This window comes from Xyrauchen texanus, chromosome 2 (genome assembly GCF_025860055.1).
Source record: "Xyrauchen texanus isolate HMW12.3.18 chromosome 2, RBS_HiC_50CHRs, whole genome shotgun sequence".
NCBI classification, from domain to species: domain Eukaryota; kingdom Metazoa; phylum Chordata; class Actinopteri; order Cypriniformes; family Catostomidae; genus Xyrauchen; species Xyrauchen texanus.
The window spans coordinates 49,444,949-49,468,058 of NC_068277.1; the positions used below are offsets into that span (position 1 = coordinate 49,444,949).

The window sequence follows — 23,110 nt, forward strand, 5'->3', positions numbered from 1 at the left end:
AAAATACTTTTTTGCAGTCTTTCAGACCAAGTGTGCATCTGTAGATTTCCATAAAGCAAATGACCACAAGCTCATCATTTGAACTAATATGGCTTTGCAGTGCTTTAGACTATAGTTTGCATGAGTGGGTGTTTTAAAATGGTAGTCCACCCCAAAAATGAAAATTCTCTTATTTACTCACCCTCATGACATTCCAGACGTGAATGACTATTTCTTCTGAAGAACACAGATTTTTAGCTCTGTATGTCCAGGCAATGGAAGTGAATGGACACCAGCATTTTGAAGTACATATAGGCAGCATAATATTAATCCTTAAGACTCCTGTTTTATCCACATTTCTGAAGCAGTCTACTATTTTAGGTGAGAATAGACCAAACATTTGTTCCTTTTTCACAATAAATCTTGACATCTGCAGTCTCATAGGTGGATCTGGATTACTAGCTTTGAGTTGATAACTAAAATTTCATGCCAAATTAACTTGTTTACAAGTTAATTAGAATCAAAATTTAAGTTGGATTAACTGTATTTGCCATTTCAACTCCGTTGACTGAAAAGGCAAAGATTTGCCAGCTCCCAGCTGAGGTTAGTGTAGTGTTCGTGTTGTTTTTGTCATTACTGTTAGTTAATAGTTGTGTGGTGACGTTAATAGCTTATATTTTGTTTAATGGTGGAGCTTTGTATTGAAAAGTCTGTCTCCCATTCAAACAATTGAATATCTTAACATATGCTGGTGTTCTTAATGTTTGATAATCAGATCTTAAAACATCAAAACTCTAGGTGTTGCAATGCATCCTGGGTAGCATAGAGTGTCACAATTTAAAGTTATTAGAACATTCCATGTTAAACCCATATAACTGATTATAAACCGTTTTTTTCCCCCCCAGTGGATTGTTTCGTTTTCTTTCAACTTAATTTGACTGAGTCAAAGCAAAAAGACAACTAGCTTTACATTTTTTTTTAACAGTGCTCTGTTAAGTACTATCTAGCACTCTGTGCATGCATCAAGCACTAAGAAGTGTAATTGAGCTTTAAATTATGATTGTGCCTACAGACCGCAATAGCAAGGTGCACAGAGAAAAATATTGTTCTTTTCTCACCCAGAATCAATAAGATTGCTTCAGAAGACATGGATTAAATCATTGGTGTCTTATGAGTTACTTTTATAATACCTTTATGTGCTTCAATGTTCTGGCCACCATTCAGTTGCAGTGTAAGGATCAACAGAGCTGACATATTCTTCTAATGTGTTCTGCGAAAGAAAGAAAAACAAAGTGGCATGAGGTCGAGTAAATGAGAGAATTTTCATTTTTGGGTGCACTATCCCTTTAATGTAAACTAGAGCAAATATTGGTATGGCAACAGTTTCTAAATTTGGATTTGTGAGATGTAGAAGTTGGAGGAAGGAACACACCTGTGTCTATGTTCTTATTTGTGCCACATAGCTGAGGCTTGTCTCCAGAAGGCCATATGGGTCCAGCTGAGCTTCAGCCCATTTGTCCTGCAGCCTTTCTCCTGCTGGTCCACAGCGGCTCAGCACGGCTCACCTCAACACACATTTCAGGGGCTGTCTGCCAGGCCCAGAATGCAATAGAAACTAAAATAAAACTGACTGGTGTCCTTGAGTTTAAACATTCTGCAATATTTGAAACAATAGTCATCCTCATCCAGCGTTGTGTTTCTCTCTGAATATATGTTTAAATGACGAAAGCAACCACACAAGCTCATCTGATTTTAAATCAGTTTTTCAGCCATTACCCATTTGACTCGTCGCCTTGTGTCTGGTCCTCTATCGTAAATGAATTATGCCTAATAAAAGAGGTGCATGGTGATCTTGCCTATGACGTGGACTTGTTTATAAAAATGTCATCCTTTGAAAATGAAATCTGAGGCTTGCCAGACCACCTTGCTGCCTCAGAATCAACCCTGTCAGATATGCCCTCTCGGCAAGAGTCGAGAGACACGAAAAGAAGAGAATACAGTTCTTCCGATGAAACGTGGAGAAGCAGTGATGCAGTGAAGAAAGGGGCCACCAGGAGTGGTTCCTGTCATGTACAGGGCCATGTGTGGAGTGGGGAACCAGGAACAATGAAGACAGTCATACAATGAGGCAAAACAATCCCCAGATGTTTCCAATCAATTCCCCTGGATAAGATAAGGTTTCATATGAAGCCATGGAGAAACATGCTTGATAAAACTACGGATCATGGATGATTCTCAATCCAGTCCTCTCCTCATCATTCCTAGTTCACTGTACGCCCTCTATCTTGCAGTCCAGTGTGGAAAGACTGGATGAACAAAACATCTAGGTGAGCCAAGTTCTTGTCAGGGCGGGGGGTGCACGCGCGCACACACGCACGCACGCACGCACGCACGCACACACACACACACACACACACACACACACACACACACACACCAGATGTGTGTTTTGGGAGAGGCAAATGCAGAGGTTGTAATACAGTAAGTGACCATTGAAGGAATGTTTTTTTTTCTTTGTCGAATTTCAGTGCTTTCACAAAGTTTCATTTTTTGTTGTTGTTGCTTTTGCTGTCCAAGTGCAGCTGTTAACTAATTGTTAAAAACTTTAAATGTGTAGGTTCATGAGCAGAGCAAGAGATGGAGCTGGGTGGATTATGAAGGCAGGAGTTTCCTGCATAGTTCGGTTGTCATGAAAGATACAGCTCATTCTTGTTGCAAGAGTGGGTGATGTAGGAGCAGTTCACGAGAGTCTGAAGCTGTAATCTGAAGTGTAGCGCTGCAGAGCTCCTCACGGTGGACAATCAATTACAATGCATAAAACGCCTCAACTGTACGCGCAATCCCGAGGAAGAGTCTCCACCGACAGACTTCAACGCTTGGGAGAGAACACGCACTTTTAAAGGGAGTTTATCCAGGAGAGAAGATGCCCTTTTGCAAGAGGACCATCGTCCCTAAAGACGTGTGCAAGAGCAGCTCGAAGAGTCGCGGCGCGGTGTTCACGGATCTGGTGGATGTGTGCGGCTTGACTCTTTGCGCGCTGCTCCGGCAGCTGTCGGATTTGTCCCGTGAGTCGGTGAGCATCCTGGAGGAGCTGGAGGGAGAGCTCGCCTCTATCTGTTACCGCTCCGGAGCGCTGGAGAATAAACTTACCAGTCTCCAAAAACACATCTCAGCACTAGCTAGCAAGCCGCCGGTCAAACGTAAGGTCTCCAGCGTTAACTTTCCACTCTTACTGACTTACTGTAGATATTTGATAAGTTGTTTGCTTACTTATAGGCAAGGTCAAAGGTCAGAACTTCTGCTTGGATGATGATTCAGTTCTCGAAACATCACATTATTGCCGTATAAAATTCTGACTTGTGTGGTTACTATGTAAACAAAACATCATTTGACTCTCATTCTTGGAAAGCTGAAAATTTTTGAAGACATAACGTTGTTATTAAATCAGACTATATGTCTTTTGTTATAAATGCAGAAAAAGCTTTCCCCCCTCATATCTGTAAATATGTAGAGATGGAGAGATAATGGTGTTTTTGGAAAGGAGCAACAAGCCTTCTTTTGTTCACCACATTTGGGCATTATTTGGTGCTAAGTCACCAAATAATGAACTCTAGCAGAAATGTGCTGTTGTAATCAGGGTTTCCACCAAAATACCATAGTTATTACAGTTATTGTTTAAAATGAAAATAAATTAATATGATATCTTCTTTAAACAGTGTAGAAGTTTTAAAGTAATAGTTCACCCCAAAATTAAAATTCTCTCATCATTTACTCACCTTCATGCCATCCCAGATGTGTGTGACATTCATTCTTCTGCAGAACACCAACAAAGATTTTTAGAAGAGTATTTCAGCTCTGTATAGTTCATTCAATGCAAGTGAATGATGACCAGAACTTTCAAGCACCAAAAAGCACATAAATGCAGCATAAGAAGTGATCCACTCCAGTGGTTTAATCGATAACTTTAAAAGTGATATGATAGGTGTGGGTGAGAAACAGATACATTTTTAAGTTCTTTTACTATTAATTCTCCTCCCTGCTAAGGTGGCAAAGTGCACAACTTATGCGAATCACCAAAAACAAAGAAGAATGTTAAAGTGAAAGTGGAGATTTGTAGTAAAAATGACTTAAATATTTATCTGTTTCTCAGCCACACTGATCATATCCCTTCTGATGATATTGATTAAACCATTGGAGTCTTATGGATTACTTTTATGTTTCCTTTATGTGCTTTTTGGTGTTTCAAAATTCTGGTCACCATTCACTTGCACTGAATGAACCTACAGAGCTGAAATATTCTTCTAAAAATCTTTGTTTGTGTTCAGCAGAAGAAAGTCATACACATCTGGACTGGCATGAGGGTGAGTAAATTATGAGAAAATTTTTGTGTGAACTATCCCTTTAAGCTTTCATAGTTTTCAGAGATTTATCAAATGTACTTAATTTATATTTTATGACCATTATTGTCCCCCCTAATGTAACCGTTCTAGGTCTGGGCATGCGTGTGGTGTCTGTTTTTACTCTTCTTACTGTTGGTGTATCTAGGCTACATTGGAGACAGAGAGACCGATGCCATAAAACTGCAATTGTATGTAACTCCCACAAAAGTAGTCCTAGAAACAAACAAATATGAGATAGTCTTGTCTAAACGAGAAATCTGTGTCACTCAAAGTCAGTGTACAGAGTTTTAGGATACTGAACAACACAATCAGTTCTTAATGAACTGTAAACAAATGCTTTGGCCATGGCACATAGCCTGTTTATCACCAACACATTCACACATGCTTTGTGTTTTAATTTCGCATCCTGATCCGCTGTTTTTCAGTCTTTCCAATTTTTTAGAGATACATTTGGCATTTATTCCCTCTCACACCTCCTACACTGCTCTGTGCACTAAAGCAGGATAAAACCCCTGCCAACTTTCACCATCTGAAGATGTGCAGAGTATTTCCTTCCATTTCCTTTGTCTTATCAGACAGTGAGAGCCTCTCGTTGTATTGTTTAGCTTAACCCTGAGTCCGGGACATTTGGCAGTGTGCTGGAGTCATTCTTTTCCGGAGTCCTTATAATTTTAAAGTGAAACGAAGCATGGAGATTATCCTCCAAGTTCATGGAAATATAACTGATACTGTATTTGTTTAATACTCTGAACCTTCAACCAAAATTCTTGGATCTTAACACACCACCAAAAAACATGTGTTGTGTCTCCATCTTCTGATTGGCATCACCAGCAGGTGAGTTTGTTTAAGACCAAGCCTATACAATGTAGAGGGGGTCCAATAAAATCAATGTAAAATCTTTAATAGCATAAGGTGCATCCTTGCATCTCTAGATGTAGACTTGATGTTTTTTAGAATCCTAGCCCACACTCCCTCCTCCAATACCAAGTTTATATCTTTCTCCCATAATCTCTTGAGAGAAGCTGAAGCTCTGTCACCCAGACTCTGAATTAGCAGGGATAAATAAACTGCTGCCTCATGACCTTTTCCAAAAGCAGTAATCACCACTCCCAGAGTATCTGCCACTTTAAGGGGGTGTATGCTACTCCCAAAAATAGTACACAGCAGGTGACACAGTTGTTAATACCTGAAGAAGTGAGATCTGGGAATCCCAAAATGTTGAACCAATTTTTCAAAAGATCTCAACATCCCACTCTCATGTAAGTCACCGAGTGTATTAACCTCCCTCACAATCCACTCTGGCCAGTAGAAAGGGGACTTATTAATATATTATTTTGGGTTTAGACATATGCTCGAGGTGACATTTAAATAAATGTCCAAATTAAACACTCTTTATAAATTATAATTACCCCATATCTTCCAAAATTTTTCAGCTTCATGCAAGGAAAGATGAATTTCTTGAAGAAACACTATATAACATTTCTTATGCTTAAGAAGAGAAGTAACATTCCTTCTTTTTATGGGGTGCCCCAACCCATTCACATTCTCCGTGGAGAGAGACAATCCACTCATAATAACATTTTACATTTTGACATATTAGAAAAAATAAATTGTGTGTCAAAAACTAAATTATAAAGACCACATTTCAACATTAGAGCAACAATCAAACCCCAAACTTCCCCCCGAACAAAACAAACAGAAAAAAGAAAAACGTGCGCATTAACCCTGCGCTTGACTGCACAAATTGGCGTCCATCCCTCTAAACTCAAACAGTCCATGTATGCCTACAAGAGCCCATATGACAACTTTGCCATCGAAATGCTCCAGTTCAGTGTTTCTATACAAATTTTATGAGACAGAATTACACAGCAAAAGATAATCTATAAAACAATCTCCATCCAATAGGCGGAAATAAACACAAAGAACATGTAGATTCATCCTCATAACTGTACCGAAGGTGTTCCTCCACAAAAAGAATCCAGCCGCAGGCGGAACCATCACAAAAAAAATAAAAGCTGCTAATTTTCCTCTGACCGTAAAACAAATGTTCAGTGAGCCGGCCCACTTTTCCAAGAAAGCCTTCCTTTACTCCTCACCTCGCGTAACACGAGATCTTTATCAGATGATCTCAGAAATATGTCCAGAATTGATCGGGGCCTGTCTCCCTCAGCGGATCATCGAGCTGGATCCCTGTGAGCTTGCTCGATTTCCAGCTTATGGCCTATTATGTCGAGCAGAGTCAGAAAGAGCCCTCCCAGGAATTCCACCACATTCTGACCACACTCTGCTCCCTCAGGAATTACAACATTATGGATGTTATTCCACCGAATACGATTCTCCATGTCCTCCAGCTTCTCCCAGACATGCTCCAAATCCACTTTGGTCACTAGTGGGTTAGCAGCTAATTCCCTCTCCGATGACTCCAGATAATCAATCAGTTTCTCGACATCCCCCATTCTTGTAACCATCTCAGAGAATTTCATCTCCATGGCAGTGATCAATCGACGTATTACAGCAAGATCCTCCAAGTCAGCAATGACCTTCGTCAGCATTGCCGACACGTTCAACAATTTACGCCTAATTTACTTCACTTCTCCAGCCAAATCAGCTCCCTGGTCCGCGGCCTTCTCAGGGGCATCAGCTTGAGCACGTAAGTGTCTTTTAATGTCTCCAGAGCCAAAGGATTTTGAATTATTTGACATATTGTCCTCCTAGAACAGTTATGGAACAGGGTAAATCGAATCTCACCAGTTTATGATAATAATAATAGTGTTAAAACTAGCAAAGTGCACAGAGCTCGCCGTTCACACGTCCGTACCTCGCATGGTGTCACTTGACTACCAATACTGTAATTGTTAAGCATTTGCAGCTTGAACTTCTGCCATGCTTTGACATGTAGAAGACAAATGATCTAGATGTCTTTATGCAGTGGATTCTTTGGCTGGGAACTCTTCTCCAGTGCAATACAGGGACTGAGGTCAGGTCCCTCTTTAGACTGTTTGATGGGGACATGAGGGCAAGGAGCAGACTGAAGGCTTTCTTTTTCTGTGCCTGATCCAGGGCCAGTTTAGCTGTTGCATTAATACTGTGACAGTTGATTCAGGGCTTCCGGAGTGTCAGCCATTTCACCAGTTACTTCAGTGATAACTGCCTCATTCCTCAAGCGTTCATGTGAAAGTCAGAGTCAGTCACAGGACCATGTATAGCTTTACACGTGTGTTTTTGCAGAAGATAGAGGGATCAATTGGATAAAGTTAAGTTTTTCCAAACTTGGTTTTTTTAAAAGTCAACTTTTTTCCTCCCCTCTAGGAATACATTGTGAAAACCATAATCATAATCTAAAACAATCACTTCTGATTTCTGTCATAAAGGAGTCGTTCACCCAAAAATGAAAATTCTGCCATAATTTACTCACCGCCATGGCTTTATTTCTTCTATGGAGCAAGAAAGTCTGACTTTTCAAGTTGAAAGTTACTCACTATAAAGGAATTTTCTGGGTTCATTACAAGTTAAGCTCAATCAACAGCTTTTGTGGCAGAATGTTGAATACCACAAAAATGTATTTCAACTTGTCCCTCCTTTTTTTAATATTCCTTTATAGCTTAAATAGGACCTAAAAGTATCATAAAAGTATTCTATGCAGCTTGTGCGTCATATACCAAGTTGTCTGAGAAACAACCCAGTTAATACTGAAAGTCTTAGCGCTAAACAACACTAGTTCTTGAATTGTCCACATTTTGGTCTCTTTTGGTCACTTGGCCTTGGCTACTTGGTTGCCATAGAAATTATCCAATTGCCTTAAAAGATAAAAAAAGGAACGGACACATTTTGATTTCATTGACCTGACCATACAAGTAGGTGTCACATCTCACAGCCACCGTATTATCATACAGCAAAAAGCAATATGACATTTGACCTTAGATTCTTTGACCTTCTTGTTCTGAACGTTTTTCCCAAATATGAACCAACAAGCACAAAAGGAATTTTGCACAGTTTTTCTGCAATGAAATGCAACAGTTGTGCAACAAGTCCAAGTACTGCCATCTCAAGGAACTCTCTTTCTACTTCTCATGTTCTAGATTTATCTAGAGAGGTTTTTTTCCAAAGTAACTAGGGATGGGCTGATATAAAATTTGTGTGCCGATGCGGATATTCAATTATTTAGAGCAACATCTGCCAATACAGATAGTTTGGTGGTTCTGCTTTTTTATGCTGCCATGTCTCTAATCACTGATAATTCATTTACACAACTTCTGAAAAAATGTAAAGGAAAATTCCAGGTTCAATATAAGTTGAGCTCAATTGACAACATATGTGGCATAATGTTAATTACTACAAAAATGAATTTCGACTCATCCCTCCTTATCTATAAAAAAGCAAAAATCTTGGTTACAGTTATGCACTTACAATGGAAGTAAATGGGTCCAGTCTGAAAATGTTAAAATACTCACTGTTAAAAGGTACAGCCACAAGACACAAACAACACGTGTGATAAAATCACTTAATAACTTTTCTGTGTAAAGTTAAATACTATTTTACTTTGTTGTCATAACGGCATAAACCCTAAAATGATGATTTTTACAAACTCTCAAAAAAATTGCCTCATTCACTTCCATTGTAAGTGCCTCAATGTAACCTTAATTTGAGTTTTTTGAGGGACAAATCAAAATAAATTTAGTTGTAATCAACATTATGCCACAAATGCTGTTGAGCTTAAGTTGTATTGAACCCGATGTCTTCCAGTGTCTTTTCAGAAACTAGTCTCAGTTATTAACAAAACACTGAAATAAAAAGCAGATTCCACACAGTAGACATTTTCTTTCACACACAGCATGTTGTAGGCCAATTGTCTGACTCATTTTTCCCACCCCCTTTTGACCCTGATCATCAGATATTTTAGCTAATGGCTAATAGTTGGATAATTGCTTTTATCGGCCAATATTGATGTCTGACCAATACATTGGTACATTTCTTAAAGTGATGTACATTATATATTTGATCAGTTTGTGTGTTCCTTTGGTGTCAAACCCATGACCTCTACCAGTTGAGCTGCAGGTCAGAATGTGCTAAACTGTGTCTGGAACTTTCGGCTAAGAAATGGGAGCTGCAGGTATTGGCAGTATAAGCTTTTACACTGGAGATGTCACGCCGCTGGGACCAGCTCCATAACAATGTTTGTCTGTGTTCCAGATGCCTACAGAAATATAATGTGAAAGAAACTCTGCATTAGCACAAACTGATGAAGTCACAAGAGCCAAGGTTGTGCTGTAGAAACACTGTGCATGTGTTTTTTTATGTTGAACATAAGTAACACAGTGCTCGCCTTTCCTGTCCTGGCGTCCCATCTCTAGGCAGTTGTGAAACTCTTGGCAAGAATGTCTTTGGCTCTAAGACTATACCAGAGAGTGTGTGTTAGTAATACACTGCAGTCCTTCCAGCAGATACTATGACACAATAGTGTTGTAATGCAGCAGAGGTTGACATGCTATTGCCCCCCCAGGCATATTGAAGCATTACATAAACAGACACACTTTTGCTTAAATGCATGTGTAGTTTTGAGAGTATTGAGAGTATTTTTTTGAGTGTTTGCCATTTCTATAGTCCTGACTTGGATATGTTTTAAAAATTAGGCTGGGAAATGTCATGCACTTCATACACTATTTGAATGCTGTTGTGTTTACGCTGTCTTCTCCCTTTAGATTCCTATCGGAAGAGAAGGAGAAGCTACATTTCCTCTCTGCCTTGACACACACACACATCCCACAAACTGGATTAGACCAGTCACTAGTGTTTGTAATGTGTTTGTCTGAAGTTTAGCAGCTGTGCAGTTGCATCATACCGTAATGCATCTTTTCTTTCTCTCTCTTCATGTTTTAGCGATAGTAAACTAATTAGAATTACACTCAATGTAGCCTTAATAAAGTAATCAATAATACATGCCTATTTCTGTGAGTATGTAATGAAATACTTGTGCAAAAATGGCTGTTTATGTTGAGGTAGCAATTGAGATGTATGTTGTTGTAAGGTAACAAGACAGCCATATCGTCTCAAAAACCATCCACAAACAAAGAGTAACTATTATATGCTTGTTACCATGACAATAAGACAACAAACCTTCTTTTATGGGTGCAGAGATTTAGCTTTGACTGAAGTGACCTCATGTTACATCAAAAGGGGAATAAGTCATGTGAGGCATGATAGATCCATATTGCAGCTGCCATTACTATGGAGACATTTAGCTTTGGACCCTGATTGGTGGAATATGACAGGACCCTTCCAAGCATTGCTAGTTTACATGTTGTGCACCTACTGCAGTCTCTGCTCACACTCTGAGCACTGGGTGGCTGAAGAAAACAAAATCCCTCTGTTTTGTATTGTATGGACTTTAGCTGAATCACCACTCACAACTGTAATGTAATGAGAATGAATAAACAGAGCAATGCTCGAAATGTAACAGTCTCTTTGTTAAATAACTCTAGTTTTGTCTGTATCTACACCTGGTACTGGTGTAGTTCATTGTGTTTTATCAGTACACTAGCAATTAAAGAATTGATATTATGTTGGAGATTGGCTCCTTGTCAAGATCAACAAATAGTCTGGCAAGGATGTAATAGGTGAGAAATGAATTCAAGATGTTGGGGAGCAAGTGAAGTGGCTTACAGTAGAGGGACGCAAATAGAAGAGAAGGTAATAAAAGTTATTTTCGATAAGCAAAAAAATTATGTCAACTCACAGGTGAACTGAAAAACGCTGATCATCTCCCTACAAGGCCACGTGTCAAGGTCTGGGTAGAATAGATGGTCATAATGTTTTGGTTCATTGGTGTAAGTTTACTATCACAAGATACCCATTTCATTGTTTATCACAAGACAAATGAGTATTGTATTCTTAAAAATGACTTCTATATCACATTGAGTTTTTGTGCAACAATGGTTAATTATCAGTTTTCCATATATTATACATGCTGTTTGGTCATAATGTGTTGGCTCATCAGTGTATGATTAGAATAGTTCTTATCTTAATCACAGAGGCAGATTTGTTTTACTCAGAATAATGCACTTTGTGTAGTGTCATGTATGTTGCTTCTTAATTGTGTTGTATTTTTGGGAGTTGTTCCAAATAGCTCAACATCGAACTGGCAGGTTCATCACTCTGTGCGTGTTCTGGAGGAGATAGGTGTCAGAATGCAAGAGAACAGGCAGTACCAGCTTTGAGACTCACACTGAGTTTTAATTCTGGTGCCATAATGAGAACCGTATGTGTGAACACACCCCTGTGCTGTACAGCACCACAAGCCTTGAGCCCCACCCAGTCCGTACTCTCTGAAACACACGCACCTGCCTGCTGTACATGGATGCACTCAAATATGTGTGAACATTTCAAGGAATATGACTTATAATGATACTCTGCATGGCTTGCATTGCATCGCCATCTACATCAAGAGTTCCTGAGTGTTCCTGTTCCATTAGGGCCATTCCTTTTCAAATCAACCAAATTTCAGAATCATCCCAACTGTAATTTTAGATTTTGTGAATACTTTTTCTGAAAAAAGATAAACATAAATGAGGATAAGAGCTAAAATATTGGATACCATGGATCAATATTTACTGAGTTCAGTTCATCACAAAAAAATGGCATGTTAATGTGGTTATTGATAGGATATTTGTCTTAGTGGAACTGCTACGCTGATGCTGCAGAGCAAGTACAGAGACTTGCTACTGCTAGAACTTTCACAAACATACTGAGTTAAGAATCTAAACATGCTGCTGCTGCTGCACAATTAGACATAAATACAAGACATGTTACGTAAGCATGTATGACATAAATACAATATCTGTGTAGCAGATCTAGACAAATGGAGCTGGGGAGGTGGAGGGTTTCAGAGAAACCTCTTGCAGCTGTGCAGTGAAACTGGCTTACTTGCAAACTGAGAAATTTATATGTTAGGCAAAGACAGATACTCTCTCTTGTTGATTGGCTATCCGATTACACATCGAAGGACCTATCATCTTACACCATGTGAGCCGATTGGCTTGGCATATCACATGTGAGCGAGATGACTGGCTTACAGAAAACAAGTTTAAATAACCTCATCAGTTTGCACCATTCAGAGTTTCATGCCTGAAATGTATCCATTATTTTGTAGAGGTGTGTCAAAATGACATGACTATGATTTTGGAAAAAACTACAGGTAAACAATAACCTTAGAAGTGTGTCAGCATTTACCTTTACACAGAGATCAGATAAGTAGTTCTATTACTAAAATCAGTCGACTTCAGCACTCCTTGATGCATTACTGTTCTTGGTTAACATATATGTTTTTATTTATTTTCAACTTTTTACCTTCTAATTACTTGCCTATATACTTGTAAAAGAATTGTATTACTTGTATGCTTTCTATCATTACCTTTGTGTTTACATATTCTGTCTCCTGTTTTGCACAATTGGCTGTACTGTCAATGTCCTGCAGTCAGAGCCACATCTTAAGCATTTCAATGCCCAGTAAAACTTATGAAAGCTGTGGAAATGACAAATAAAATAACTCTACTTAACTTCAAAATAGCAGCCGATCCCTTAGATAAATGCATCAGCGACACAGCGCATGGCATATCCCATAAATGTATTGCTAAGTGTTTTTTTTACTCCACATCTCCAGCCATGAAAACTCAAAACCCACAGTGTGTTGCTTGTAAATAGGTTCCACTGGCCACTAATTTCCAGTCTTTGGAGTGCTTCTGACCACAACACAAACACAGAGAGCACTGGCAGATGCCATCACATCACTCAGAGCGAGGGTTGGCTTTACTGGCAGTGTATGATGAATTAATTTGAAAATATATAATATATATATATAATCAGTGTTGGGAAGATTACTTCTGAAATGTAATCTGGTACTGATAACAAATGATCAGGAATGTACTCTTTAGGTATAAATTTTTGGCTAATTGCAGGTTTTGACGAAAGTCTAATTTTAAGTGTATTAAGTTTACATTCCTTTCATTAAAAAGTAGCTGTAATCTGATTACGCACATTTCAAATGTAATGTAATATAATTACAAGTACTTGATTTTGTGATCGGATTTCATAATACAGATTACAGTACATTACTACCCAATACTGTGTATAATATAGCTCCTCTTGATTCAGCATTTTATAGTTTAATCAACTGCATGGCAACCTGTGCTGGTCCACCAAATAGAGTCCATAGAAGTATTGAAAGACATTGAAAATGCATATGATTAGTATAGCTCTCTTGATAGTTACTGTCCTGAACGGATTGAATATTGTAGGACAGCTTTTGTTAAGAGTGTCCTGAAATGCCTGTTGACACCTTGCTGACATTTTATGGGTGGGCTTCATTGGAGTTTTTCCAAGTTTTAAACTTTGGGAATGGATGAATTGGGCTGTATTAGGAGCTTCATGTTTCTTTATGTGTTTATTGAACAATAGAAGATGTAAACGATTTATTTTATTCAGTGCGTGATGAAGTAACAGGTAGGTGTGCAGTACTGGTGTTAGTTTAATTGTGCACGTTTAAGAGTGCTTGTGTGTGTGTGTGTGTGTGTGTGTGTGTGATTTAAGGCTGACGCTGTAGAATTGCTGCAGTGAGGATGGAAAGACACAGAACTGATGGGGCAAATAGAGAGAGAGAAAGAGAGAAAGTATTAAAGGGAAATGCATGCAGCTACATCCTCTCCTCCTGATTCTGTCTTAACTCTTTTAGGTGTGTGTTTGTGTGTGTGGAGTCTTCAGAGTGCGACACAAAGGTAAAAGCACATTCCAGACTTGTCATTTACCCAGCACAGACAATTTTACAGAGGATCAGCAGACAGTTTGAGTTTGTGTAATCGGACCGGTACAGTGATGCGTTGGAAAAGGCGGAGGTCTCCAGGACAGGGGAGGCTAGAGGATACCAGGGAATCGGAGACAGCGTTGGCTATGCCCTTCTTTAGAGGTAACGGACCTGTACAGCATTTATCTTTGTATTGCATCAGGTTTTAACACTGTTTGGTGTGTGTGGGGGGGCAGGTGTGTGCAAATTTATGTGACTCACAATGTAGTAACTGTGCATGATCTGTGTGTATAGGGATAGTAGTGCTGTGTACTGATGTTCGACAGTCTCAAGCATGCACTGGACACACATTCATGACACTGGACTTGCAACATACTGTAATGACACAAAATCATTGATCTGCTCACAAACGCACACTTGCTACTCCTCAGCAACCTCATGCACGCATTTCAACTGTAAAAAGCTTTACCCAAAAATCATTTACTCACCCTCATTTTGTTCCAAACCCATTTTACTTTTTTTTTTCTTCTTCATGGAACACAAATGATATTAGGCAAAATGTTAAGAAGTGACAGCTTTAGTCCCCATTCACTTTCTTTTTTCCATACAATGAAAGTGAATGGGGACTGAGGTTGCCATTCTGCGTAACTAACACCTCCTTTTGTGTTCCATGGAAGAAAGAAAGTGTACTGCAAAAAACATATTTTCTTACATTTGTCTTGTTTCGCATAAGACATTTTGTCTGCAAATATGTTGTATTAATGTATTTTTCTTTTTCAAAAGGACATCAAATATTAAGTCTTGTTTTCAGAGAAATATAACAAAAGTTTGTAACATACTTGGAATAAGAAAAAGCTATTTGCCAACGGGGTAAGAAAAATCAATTCAGAGTGAAAACACAGGTAACGTTTTAAGTGTAAAGGCCACAACATTTTGTTATATTTCTCTGAAAACAATATCTTATGCCATTCTGCTTCTCAAGTCATTTTTTTGTTTTGTTTTTACCTCGTGTGATCCCACGTCCTCAAATAAGCACATTGAATTTTGGCTTCCCTGTACCCTACACATAGTTTAAATTAATTAACCCAACTGTCCTCTATCAGGAGACTCTAAGCTTTCATTTGAAGCCTGAAAGATTATTAGAATGATTATTCGACTATTCAGGTGAATATTGCTACGATTGATCATTAGCTCTTAACCAATTATTCAGCTTGTGCCCTGACTTAAAAGGTTGTATTAATCATCTGCTTACTAACAATAAAGGGGACAAAATAATCGTTTAAAAATAACCTCTAAATGACATTCACTGCATTACATGAAAAAAAACATATTAGTAAAACAAATCATATTGTTATCATGAATTTTTTTGTTTGTTTTCCATTTAAAATTCCATCTAAAAATCCTTAAAACAAGACACATTTACTTGAGAAGCAACATATAAGATATTTAGACTCACTTTCAGAGAATGTATCTCGAATACACATACATAGATGAACCAAAACATTATGACCACCTGCCTAATATGCTGTTGGTCCTCTGCGTGCCGCCAAAACAGCGCAGACCCGCCGAGGCATGGACTCTTCAAGACCCCTGAAGGTGTCCTGTGGTATCTGGCACCAAGATATTAGCAGTAGATCCCTCAAGTCCTGTAAGTTGTGAGGTAGATCTGCCGTGGATCAGACTTGTTGGTCTAGCACATCCTACAGATGCTCAATCGGATTCAGATCTGGGGAATTTGGAGGCCAGGGCAAGACCCTGAACTCTTCATCATGTTCCTCAAACCATTCCTGAACAATGTGTGCAGTGTGGCAGGGTGCATTATCCTGCTGAAAGAGGTCACCGCCATCAGGGAATACCATTGCCATGAAGGGGTGTACCTGGTCTGCAACAATGTTTAGGTACACGTACACAGCCGTCCACATGATGTAAAAGAAAACGGGTCGACCAAGTCGACCTTCTTCCACTCCTCCAATGTTTAGTTCCAACACTCGACATTGTTGGTGCTTTCGATGGTGGACAGGGGTCATCATGGGCACTCTGACCAGTCTGCGGCTACGCAGCCCAATACGCAGCAGGATGCAATGCACTGTGTGTTGTGGCACATTCCTCCCATAACCATCATTCAAATTTTCTTTGACTTGTGCCACAGCAGACCTTCTGTCGGTTCGGACCAGACGGGTCAGCCTTCGTTGCTCTCATGAATTGATGAACATTGGGCACCCAACACCCTGTCGCCGGTTTGTGGTTTGTCCCTTCTCAGACCACTGTCAGTATGTACTCACCACTGCTGACCGGGAGCACGCCACTAGCTTTGGACTTTCAGAGATGCTCTGACCCAGTCATCTGGCCATAACAATTTGGCCCTTGTCAAAGTCGCTCAAGTCTTTACTCCTGCCAATTTCTCCTGCATTCAGCACATTGATAATTAACTTCACCTGTGAGGGGTATAATCTTACTAAAATGTTCAAACTTATTTACATGTGATCAGACATATTGAAGATCTGTCAACATGTGGAATGATGATGAATTTAAGGCCTCTTTCCTATACCTACATTAGCTTTGAATCATGTCTGATATGTTTGTCTTAAAGGGGCCATGACATGAGGAATACAATTATCCTTGATTTTTTTTACATGTAAGAGTTCATTGTACTATAACCATATACTGTAAGTTTCAGAACTCAAAACTTCCTCCTCAATACAAAAAAACATTTATTTAAACCAAGCGGCAAAAATGGCTTGTTTTAATTTATTCCTACTTTGTGACATCAGACAGATGAATAGATCAGCACATGGCTGCCTCTACAGCAAGACGTCAGTGCCTACTTTTACATCATTGCACACTTGGCCCGCCCACTTGCCCAAAGGTGTAGAGGAGAGAACAAGACAGATGGGCCTAATATTTCTGCACACCAAAGGGGACTTACAAAGAACACCTTCTTTTTCATCTTCTTGTGCCCATCTGGACAATTTTTTCCAATTAAACATTCATTAGATGAACTGCTTCAACCGTTATCATGCATCTTGTGCTGCTTTTAAAAGACACAATATCAAGATATAACTCCTAAAAGGAGACACCCATTCTGCGTCTTGCTTTTCTTCACCCATCTGTGCTAGTTTTAGTAAACATGATTGCTATGTAAACATGCATGTCTTTGAAGAACACTACTGGCTAGGAGAACCGCGTCACATCCGTGACGATAGACGATGGATAATGGCATTTGAGGTCATATTCGGTTTTCAGCTGAAAGAGAAAAAAGGCCAAAAACAGAAAACAAACATGGCAAAAACGCATTGTTTATGTTGCATATTAAAGTCCACATCCCCAAATGTTAAGGATCACTGTCTTGGTTATTAGCGCATTAATAAAGAGCATTTTCCAGTCCTCTGGTTTTCTGTACTATTGCGTGTCATGGTCATTAGTCAAGCTCTAATATGACTTGAAAGAAGCATGTGAAACTTATTATAAAGACAGTAAAGGAGAGGATTCACACTGAAAAGTAGATAATATGCTGCTGCTTCCTTTAAACATGAAGAAAAGTGAGTGTAAAGATGGCACATATCTTTTTTACATGCAATAAAAATTTGATTTAATTATCGAAGGTACAAAATATATTTTTGGAAGTTCAAATATCCTATTCAAAATCCTCTTGGATCAAAAATCTAACGGGGCACCACGCCTCTGGTCCATATGACTCGTGCATTATATTCAATGTCTCTTGAAGACACATAATAGTTTTGTAAATCGCAAAGGATGCATTTAATATGTAAACATACTGTATATAGTCTGCATGAGCAATGTGCTTTAATGAATGAGCGCTGCTTTGTTGACACACACATATAGCCCGAGTGGACACGTGATGAGCGGTGACTTTCAATATGTGAGCACTCCACACTAGCTCTATTTTAGAAATAGATATATTATGATATATCTATAAAGCATATATATATATATATATATATATATATATATATATATATATATATATATATATATATATATATATATATATATACACACTCACCTAAAGGATTATTAGGAACACCATACTAATACTGTGTTTGACCCCTTTCAGCCTTCAGAACTGCCTTAATTATATGTGGCATTGATTCAACAAGGTGCTGAAAGCATTCTTTAGAAATGTTGGCCCATATTGATAGGATAGCATCTTGCAGTTGATGGAGATTTGTGGGATGCACATCCAGGGCACGAAGCTCCCGTTCCACCACATCCCAAAGATGCTCTATTGGGTTGAGATCTGGTGACTGTGGGGGCCATTTTAGTACAGTGAACTCATTGTCATGTTCAAGAAACCAGTTTGAAATGATTCGAGCTTTGTGACATGGTGCATTATCCTGCTGGAAGTAGCCATCAGAGGATGGGTACATGGTGGCCATAAAGGGATGGACATGGTCAGAAACAATGCTCAGGTAGGCCGTGGCATTTAAATGATGCCCAATTGGCACTAAGGGGCCTAAAGTGTGCCAAGAAAACATCCCCCACACCATTACACCACCACCACCAGCCTGCACAGTGGTAACAAGGCATGATGGATCCATGTTCTCATTCTGTTTACGCCAAATTCTGACTCTACCATCTGAATGTCTCAACAGAAATCGAGACTCATCAGACCAGAAAAACATTTTTCCAGTCTTCAACTGTCCAATTTTGGTGAGCTCTTGCAAATTGTAGCCTCTTTTTCCTATTTGTAGTGGAGATGAGTGGTACCCAGTGGGGTCTTCTGCTGTTGTAGCCCATCCGCCTCAAGGTTGTGCGTGTTGTGGCTTCACAAATGCTTTGCTGCATTCCTCGGTTGTAACGAGTGGTTATTTCAGGCAAAGTTGCTCTTCTATCAGCTTGAATCAGTCGGCCCATTCTCCTCTGACCTCTAGCATCAACAAGGCATTTTCGCCCACAGGACTGCCGCATACTGGATGTTTTTCCCTTTTCACACCATTCTTTGTAAACCCTAGAATTGGTTGTGCGTGAAAGTCCCAGTAACTGAGCAGATTGTGAAATACTCAGACCGGCCCGTCTGGCACCAACAACCATGCCACGCTCAAAATTGCTTAAATCACCTTTCTTTCCCATTCTGACATTCAGTTTGGATTTCAGGAGATTGCCTTGACCAGGACCACACCCCTAAATGCATTGAAGCAACTGCCATGTGATTGGTTGATTAGATAATTGCATTAATGAGAAATTGAACAGGTGTTCCTAATAATCCTTTAGGTGAGTGTATATATATATATATATATAATATCGCATAATAATAACTACTGTGAACTAGCCTATACAGAGAAACTCAAAGCTCTTCTTGGAGTGTTCACCAAAATAAAAGCCAAAGGGTTTTAAAGCTTAGAAACTACAACAGAAATTTTTATTTTAACCACTGAGTCACCACTGCTGTCTTGTGTATGTCTCTCACTCCAATATCACTTGGATTCAATATCTGCAATTCTTTTTATACTGGCTACTGAAAAAGATAGAAAGCAGCAGAATAATGCAGAGCATTGAGTCATACCCTCTAGACATGGGGCATGGAGACCTTTAGCTCCAATCATCATATGACACTATCAGATGGGAGAGACTCTTACCTCAGTGTAGCCAAACTAAAGGTCTAGTTTTTCATGTGAGTGCTCAGTAATGGAGTGAACAGCTTTCACTGGCATTCTTTTTTCTTCTTCTTTTTTGTTGTTGTTGCCTTTGGTGCCCTATACCTCACAGAGCCTTTTGCAGTGAGTAAATGTTTTCGTGTGTGGTTTGTAAGACTTAATAGGACACCTCAGAAAAGTGTTTTGATCAGTTTAGATGTCTTTGTTGTCTTTTAAGAGTTTTAAGAGCTGGATGTTTGTGGCTCTCAGGGTGAGGCGCTTACATTTCATTTGATCCATATTTCATGAAAACCGGTTTCTCAAAATCCTCTGATTGAGATCCAGACAACGGCTCCAGAATGTTGAAGAGCCGAGATGCTCTTTGATTCTCTCTCGGTATTTGTTTTTGGAGGAGTTTAAAAGAGATATTTGAGGGACTGGTTAGTGCTGTATTGTTTTATTATTAACTCAAACAGACGGGTTTATGATTTGTTGTTACGGGTGAGACTGTTTTTGTTAAACATTTTACTTTGATGCATTTAAAGTATGTTATAATGCATTACCTGCATTTGACCATAATAGTGAATGTGATCTCAGTACACCTGCTTTAATTCAGATCCGTCTTTTATTAAAAATGTTTTAAAGAAAATTGTATAACCATTATATGCATATATTGGGTCTTTAGTGAAACGGGACCTCATTCCACCCCCTCTACTTCATAAATATTTTGGAGTTATGTCCACACCTCTTTAGTATTCCTCAAACTTTCTCTTATGAATAGTGTAACAATAATAAAAAAAATAAAAAAAAAGCCAAACTTGCAAATAAATTGCTTTACATTTGACATTGCTATTTGACGAAGAAGCACGTGGAAGTAAACTATACTATATTTCTGGCCATTTTATAGATCAACTTGTACCAGTTTGCTAAAGACATGAGGATAATGTTTGGTGAAACCAGGGACTAAAAACGGTTCAAGGAACAAAAACGAAAAACGAAAACGAAGGACATTTTTGCAGACTGTTACCGAAAAACCGTAACAAAGTGGTTTTCAATTTCAATTTTCGAGTGAAAACTTTATTTTAAAATGCTGGTAACCAGTTATAACTGGTTAATTTTGTCCCATTAATTTTTTAATGTAACTAAAGGCCAAAGGGTTTATCAAAGATTTTTTTTTTAAATACACTAAATACATTTTATTTTGCACAAAAATTTAAAAATGTTATTTGATCCTGAAGGAAACTGCTGCATCACACATTTCTTTGCTTAATTTTCCATTGTGGGTGTCTCATTCTGTGAATGAAGACCTTTTTAACAACTATGTATAATTACTACATGTACATACACGGCTAATCCAGATAGAGTAAAAACATTTCTCAGTTGTTTCCATAACTTCACTGAATTATTGTTAGATATTATGCATTAATACAGATTTGACACTGACAGGTTTTAACTGAGAAGCAGATGTGTAAATTATGCTTAATTGCTAATTAACTGTATGCTTATGATTTCTATTCTGATAAATCCACCAGACAGGAAAAAAAATGAATAGCTTATTTTTCCTTATTTTGGTGAGGCAAGTGGCTTACTTTGGACTTGTTTTTCCAGACCAGGTTTCTTGTTTCTTTTGGGAGATCTAGCAACACTGCAGTTGGTATTTCACCAACTGCCATTTTAAAGTTTTAACAGAGTACTGTCATTTTAAAAATAATGACAGTATTAAAAATAATGATATTAACCGTTCTTTTATTTTGTTCTAACCGGTTACCTTTTGGAAAGGAGGCTGCTGAACCTTTGAACCGGAACGAAAAAAGAACGTTTTTGCTTAGAACTGAAATGAAAAACATTACATTTTTAGTCCATTGGTTAAACATCAATCCATTAAAGGGTTAATTAACCATCCATTGCAACCTGAGATGGACCACAAATGCAGAGTACACTGAAGAATGTTAAGACTTTGAAAATGCATTTGATTATATGTCTGATTAAACATCCCTATGTACTTTATTTCTGTTTTACTCAAGCAGCCAAACTACCTCCAAGTAACTGACAGGTTTTGGCAGAGCTTCTTTGTAGGAAAAGTAGGCTATGTAGTCTGGGACCATTTCTTTACTCAGTTTAAGTCTTTATAAACATTGAGGTCTGGCTTGATCTGTGCCAATGCTTTGAAGGGGTTTTACAGAGGATAGCAGTGTTTTCAATCTTTAAATGTTTCTGGCGGTATTTAAAAAGTGAGGTAACTAGGGATTGTTCGGCATCATCGAGCAATTAGGCTGGTCAGATTCTTGAATTCCTGAGGTTACGCTGAGGTAATAGGTAGGTTGGATTTGTATCCGAATGAATGCCATTAGCTCATAGTGGGCAGACACAACTCGGCACTAACCCCAGTGTGTGTTGTTGTTGTTGTTGTGTTGTTTATTTTTAGAAGAAACTGCAGAGAGTTTATTGCCATCCAAGTGCCATGCTGTGAAGTCCAGAATGAGCATGCTGGGATAGATGAAACTCCATGCCTGCTAACAAGAACCAATAGTATGTGTCCAGTGTGGGTCTTCGAGCCAATCTGTGCATTATCATCATAATTGATATTTAGATTTATACAACAGATATTTCCAGTTCTCTAATCTGATTAGACAAGAGGCGTTCCAAGAGTGCTGATAGCTTACACCATCAGCACTGGGACGATTTACTGTTTGTATCACTCCACTTATGTTCGTGCCATTTTAAACGAATGTATAAGAGCAGCTAGATGTGTGAATTTGTTTTTATTTATCTCTGTAGCATTAAAGATTTTAGCCAGCAGGTGACTACAAAAGAAGAAGAGGCCTTTATTTTGTCACACATTATACATTTTGCATATATGCAGTGAAATAATTTTTTTCAGATATCTCAACTAAGCTGAGATATGACCCTCAGAACGCAGGGTCAGCCATGATACGGCGCCCCTAGAGCAAATAGAGTCAAGAGCCTTGCTCAAGGGCCCAACAGTGGCATCTTGACATCCTGACCTTCCAGTCTGTAATCCAGAGCCTTAACCACTGAGTCACCACTGCTGTCTTGTGTATGTCTCTCACTCCAATATCACTTGGATTGCTACTACACTACAGCTGAGAAATAGAGTTAAACCAAGAGCTTCAGCATTACTGCCGATCACAACTGAGCATCAATACAAACGGAAAAATCAAACACACCCGGGGCCCCTACCTGCTACTCACCGAATGTGGAGGAAAGTCTGGTTTCTGTGTCAGTGTCATTGTAGTTTTCTAGTTAGTAACGGAGGCTTAGGAGCATCTTGTGAACAAGCGGTTGCAGAACCTGTGGCGTAAGAAATTAGTTCCATATACAAG

The 23,110-nt window shown here is 38.8% G+C and overlaps 1 protein-coding gene across 3 annotated transcripts in view; it reads left to right on the plus strand.

Annotated features, from left to right (window-relative positions):
* The first annotated feature begins 2,367 nt into the window (after positions 1-2,367).
* Positions 2,368-23,110, plus strand: part of nhsl2 (NHS-like 2) — a 118,270-nt gene continuing 97,527 nt past the window's right edge. The window contains exons 1-2 of one of the 3 annotated variants that reach the window (XM_052147035.1): positions 2,368-2,460; positions 2,597-3,179. In XM_052147035.1, the coding sequence (XP_052002995.1) occupies positions 2,903-3,179 (277 nt within the window). In that variant the 5' untranslated portion in view covers positions 2,368-2,460; positions 2,597-2,902. Of the gene's footprint in view, positions 3,180-13,591; positions 14,335-23,110 lie in introns of those variants that run through there. The other 2 variants (XM_052147044.1, XM_052147051.1) reach the window with 2 other exon arrangements.